General features: G+C 35.3%; 1 protein-coding gene across 2 annotated transcripts in view; it reads right to left on the bottom strand.

Annotated features, from left to right (window-relative positions):
* Nucleotides 1-1,045: 1,045 nt before the first annotated feature.
* Nucleotides 1,046-5,876, bottom strand: part of LOC119596917 (40S ribosomal protein S15Aa) — a 10,991-nt gene continuing 6,160 nt past the window's right edge. For both annotated transcript variants that reach the window (XM_037946283.1, XM_037946282.1), the window contains exons 2-4: nucleotides 4,343-4,493; nucleotides 3,274-3,439; nucleotides 1,046-1,158 (exon numbers count right to left, since the gene is read on the bottom strand). In XM_037946283.1, the coding sequence (XP_037802211.1) occupies nucleotides 1,065-1,158; nucleotides 3,274-3,439; nucleotides 4,343-4,475 (393 nt within the window). In that variant the 5' untranslated portion in view covers nucleotides 4,476-4,493 and the 3' untranslated portion in view covers nucleotides 1,046-1,064. The remainder of the gene's footprint in view (nucleotides 1,159-3,273; nucleotides 3,440-4,342; nucleotides 4,494-5,876) is intronic.

Below are 5,876 nucleotides of genomic sequence, written 5' to 3'. Positions count from 1 at the left end.
AGGGCTGAGGACCAAGGTAAGGGTGTGTTAGTTGTTACTTCCTCCATGCATTTGGGAATAATTTTAGCAACGACTCATTTTTCCGATATGCTCCATGCGGCAAGAACTTTACTGTGTGAAGCCTATTACCCTTATCTGACGGGTAGTATTCATAGTGGCCCAGGCCTTGCTGCCGGGGGCTTATATCGTCACCCTAGCATGCGCGACCACTCATGCCAAATACCAGCATCCCATGCTGTTTCTTCGTAATACTACAAAGATATGTTGTATTTTCAGTTTTCATTATTTTTTAAAGTCTCTACTTGTCAAACTTCCTGATAAATCGAGACTGAAGGGTATTTTTGTTGTTATATAGACTCCATAGTTGATCATTATTCGGTCTATAGTCCAAATAAAATAAGCAGTGCGGCATCATGGAGTTGAAATCGTCGTTTTGTTGCATTTTTTTTGTTTGTTGCATGGTAAAAATGATAAAGTGTTAAAACCGACTTAATCACACTTTCACTGGCAGAAAAATAATCTTTTGCCGTGATTGTAAAAAAAAAATTCATGGCATGTCCATACATACCTAGGACGTGCCCCCGGCAGATGGTCCCGCCATGCCATGGCATGTGCGTACATGCCACCCGTCGGCAATGGGTTAATGCATGTACTTTCTACTCAAAATTTCAATTTGCTATCAAGAAATTTGTGGTTCAAAGAGGTCTGCCCGTGAAGTTTGAAGAAATTAATTCATAATTGCTTGTTATGAAACACTAGTCCTGAAATGTTTGTAGATAAAAAGCATGATATTTTTGTCTGTATATCACTTAAATTTCTCCCCAAATACTGATAATCCACTTTTCTTAAACTAGAACTGAAAGGTGGAGTCATCAGTATCAAACCCATTACTTTCACAGTACTAAATAGTACTTCAAGCAAACCATCTGTACTCAAATATTCAAATAATTCTGTTTATTGTTAAAAACAATGACAAATACTTTCTTATATAAGCCCAAATTTTATTAGCCTTGTTTCTAAGTAGTCAGGTGAAATTAAATATAAATCTTCTTTCATAAATTTATTTAGAAGAAGAATCCCAGGATCTTTCCTCCAAGATGCTTCCTCTTGGCTTCTTCGTGATCCATAACTCCACCAGAAGTTGTCAAGACAATGTAGCTGTAAAAAAAAAGGGAAAAAAAAAAAAATTAAAGCCTTCAGTTATTGTACATAAATCTAATATATATACTACAATTAACTAGACATTTATAATGGTAAGTCCATTGTGATTTTAGTTTTCTTTTTAAGACACAGATGGTCACCACAAGTGCTTAGTAACAATGAAGTAAATTACTTCTTTCACCTGTTTTACCCAATCCCTTGAATTTTTTTGAAAGAAAATATTTTAATTACTAACAGCATTGATAAAAATGTTACAATAATAATGTCAGTAATAATGATAAAATTATCAATAATAATAGTACTGCAATCAACTTCTCCCTAAATATCTAAACACCAGAAATTTTAATTACTGACCACTTTAGTTTTGTGAATTTTATTGCACACAGATGGCTCCACAACTGCTCAGCCACCAAGGTAACAATTAGTAAGACATAGTGGCCATACCTGATTTCCCCGTTCTTTGGAACTGCCAAAAACTTATTAACCCATTGGATTTGGGTGCCTCGCACTCTGCACATGGTTGGACCATCAGGTTTACTTGAATAGCACCTTTCCTGGGTGTGTGGTTATTAGGCCCAGCCCATACAAACATGTGCAGTATCAAAACCCAATACCACCCTTTTGCAAAGTTCTCTGAATATGCATATCTTGTTTTTTTTTGTCATTTTCCAGGGTCTATATTTCATTCTCTAATCAGATGGTAACTGATTTTTAGTTAAGCAGACTCCATAGTATATCTCTAGGTAGTCTACAACTGTAAGCAATAACTGTAATAAATAACAATGTTTTTGTTTCCAAAATATTCAGTTTCTTGAAACACCTCTTCATGCCTGCTGGTCAAGGCAGGCAGGAATAGAATCTTGAGCATGGACCCACACTAATCCAACCATGTTTCAGGAATGGTACATTCTACACACACATTTACTAGTGGAAAGAATAGAAGACCCCCTTCCTATATGTCCAATTCAAATCTTCCTCCAAGAGCTCTGAGCAATCTTTACAATTCACTCCTGTTACACCAGCCCTAAACTAAATCCTTCCACAACAGCATATTCCCATCACCTACCCTCAGCTAATTTTTTTCATGACATGACTGTCACTCTACCTGGCTCTAATAGGTTAATATATAATAGAATCTTTCCAAAATCAGGGAAAACTTCCCAAGGCGAGGTAGGTAACAATGGCCTCCTTAGAGACAAAGCACTTGTATAGCCATCAATGTAAACAATTCTTAACCTAATATTATGCAGGTGATGGCATGTATTTTTGCCATCTATGAGCACTGGGTTAAGGAACTGGGTAAACAGACTTGGTCATGTAGGCCTAATATTTGTCTCCTTGGTGACTGCAGAATTATGGAGCCATTTAAATGTAAACAAACTGACAAAACTCAACAGCATATAGTCTATTCATGAGCCAATCATATCAGCCTAGGTACCTGTTACATCTGAGGGTGCATTTGCTCTTTTGCAATATCTATATTGTGACAATGTATAATGGTTTATTTTTTTGAAAATACAGGCAAATCCCAGTTACTGTCAAAGATGTTCCTAACAGTAACTGAGGAAATAAAAACACTTCAAGAAATTATTAACACATTTTGTAAAAAGTATCTCCAATTACTTTCCTTGAAGTCAACTTTTTAAAAATTAACCTAACATTTTAAGGAGTTTTATCTTTTTCAACTGCACTGTTTTTCTTACTGACAAGTTATAAAAGAATTAAAGTGATAAGCATGGAAATTACAAGAAAAAAAAATAGTTTACTTAGATTGCAAGAACAGCTACAGACAGGATGCTAAACTGCATTTATGATATGAGAGAGATAGAGAACTTCAGATTCTGTTTTCCCAATTTATGATGTAAATTAAACTACACTCACTTCAATGGGTTTTTTTTGTTAGCAATTGCCATAAGACTCAAACATTTAAAAGTAGTTTACCTTTCTTTAAAAGCTATTAGCTATTACAACCTATCTTCTAGTGTATTGCAATGTTATTTGGAAAAAAACAAAAAAATGCAGTACTGATTTTCTAGTGATCTTGCTATCTATATCTACCTATAACAATTTCTTTAAACGATCATTATATTACAGTAAAAAGGTAAAACTCACCCAAACTGACGAGATGGAAGCAAATTGTTGGTCCACTTCTCAATGGAATTGATGGTCACATCAAAACGTGGAGAGATGACACCACACTTAATAAGACGACCAGTGAGGTTTACTACAATCTTGCCAGCCCTGTGGTCATCAACAATCTCAAATTCTCCAATGTAACCTGTTAAAATAGGAATCAATTTACAATATGGTTAACAAAAAGAGGGGCCAACTGCGATTAGCTACAATACCCGAACCCAAATAGTCTATACATAGATGTTGAAATCTATTAAATCTATTATAAAGTATGCAGATTTCCCTAGGTTATGCAATGCATTAAAATAGCAACTCTATATTCATTTTCCACTACAAAATTTTTATTTATAAAAACAAAATACTGGGATGCAAAATGGAATTACACATATGGAGCATTAAAAACTTTTTGCATCTGTTTACACCCAAAGCATTGCTACACTAGTCTTCACCTTTGGGAAACTAACTCATGGCCACCTAAAAATTCATAAATATTGAATTAAGCACATTAAACTTTTTAATTATATATAGAAACTAGCTATCGGAATCCCTTTACAACCACAGCCATAAATTATTCACAAGAGGAGATTGAATTGTATTTTTTTTTTTAACACTTCGCTAATTCTAATGCTCTTATCATGTAATGAAGATGCTAACATTTCTATTAACCTTATTTTCTCAAATTAAACTCTAGACACTGACATTAACAAAGGTTCATGAAATATTGTAATAATCCAGAATAAGACTGCACAAGGAAAAAATAATACATAAAATAATGGTCATGAGAATTACAAAACACTGAAGTTTTTAAATTAAATAATATATGCATACAATGATATCTACAGATCAAACTTGACAGATTATGTACCTCTGGTAATTGTTATATAGAGAACCAGTCCAAGTCACATCTCACCAGAAGGCAGAAGTGTTCAGACCACAGCATTGTAGGCTACTCTGGAGAGTCTATTTATACCCAAATTTACAGCTACTTGCTATACTATCAAACTTTAAGAACTAGATATCAACCTGAATACCAACATGCCAAACTCACCATGCCTCATCATCACCGTCAGGAACTTGACTACGACCTTTGAGCAGGGTCTGATGAGAACCTGTCTCTTTCCTCGCTTCTCAGCATTGTTTATGCTTCTAAGAGCATCTGCAAGGGCATTCACTCGCACCATTTTGACGCGTGTTTATGTCTGAAAAGAAGATTGGAAAATTTAGTGGACCTTTACTCAAGCCAAAACTTTCCTTTGAAACTACGTAGTAATACTGAAATGTTCCAATATTGTAGATTTATAAATATAACATTCAGGAGGAGAACCATGATTTCCATGGTACCTGAAGTATAATCGTTTTAATACAGTATGATAATTTTCAAGCTGAATTGCCACACGTATGTGCAATGTGTGAAAAAAAAAAATTAGCAAATAAGTTGAAAACAATGATTTAGAAAATGTATTTTCTCTATTGGATTGACGACACTATGGGCACACAATTGAGATAAAAGCTCTAAGATCCTTGGCAATATATAATGTGCATATATTTGGCACTGCCCAGTAAAATGGCCACAATGATACCTGTTTATTCACCATGGTATATAGGTGGGTTAATTTTACCAAAAGCACACTAAGTTTTTTTGTTTTTTTTTTATTCCAAGAAGGTGGGGGAGGGGAGGGTGCAAACTTCATGTATTACATGTATTATATTCAGGATAGATACCATTTAACAACCCTAAAATATAACCATGGAAGCTTCTGCAAAAAGATTATCTAATGACTGCATACAAGGTTCCATCACAATGCCTTGAATTTTTTTTTTTTATATATCAACATTACTTCAAGCTCACAGTAAATAGCACATACTTCATTCTTGACCACATTCACTTCTTTTAAGTGGCCATAAATGTTCCAAAAACTTCAACCGTGGCCAACTAAGTAAATACTAATATACCCTCTCATAGCAAAAGGAATTGACCAAGAAAACAAGCAACAGAACAGGATTTGGAATAGGGTAATTCTTTACAAAAACCAAGCCCCCAACTCCACTTCCTAATATTTAGTCAACAATCCAAGTTGCCTTGACTGGGCATGCCCTACAGGCACAGCACAAGGGAAGGGTTTATGGGGGGCTCTGCTACCAACACCCACCAGGAAACCTTGTCTTCACCTTGGTATGCAAAGCAGGATGGAGCTAAAACTCGGGAGCAAAAAGTCAACTTAGTTTAAGCAGCGCTTTCTGCAATTTTTTTCCTTTATTCTGTACTGTTACCATGTGTGTCTGCAGATTATATCTTGTACCAACAACTGCAGTTTTTGCCTCTACAAGAATATTGGTTAGAGGGAAAAGGCACTGCCATCTTACAGAGCATAAGAAATAGTCATAAATAATGACAGTTACATCTGCTGCGGCCTCATATTTAGAGTAAAATGACAAACATCTGCAGGATATCACCACTCAAGAGACCAAGTCTACAACACCTTCACACAGATAGTTCTTAATGTTCAGTTTCTGTAAGTTGGCAAGAAGTGCTAATATAGGAGGTTACAGGGGGCTTGGCCACCCTATACTCCCTAGAGAAT

Source organism: Penaeus monodon, chromosome 38 (assembly GCF_015228065.2).
Source record: "Penaeus monodon isolate SGIC_2016 chromosome 38, NSTDA_Pmon_1, whole genome shotgun sequence".
NCBI lineage: Eukaryota > Metazoa > Arthropoda > Malacostraca > Decapoda > Penaeidae > Penaeus > Penaeus monodon.
The sequence above is the reverse complement of the archived record's forward strand: the minus strand, read 5'-3'. Positions and strand labels throughout refer to the sequence as shown.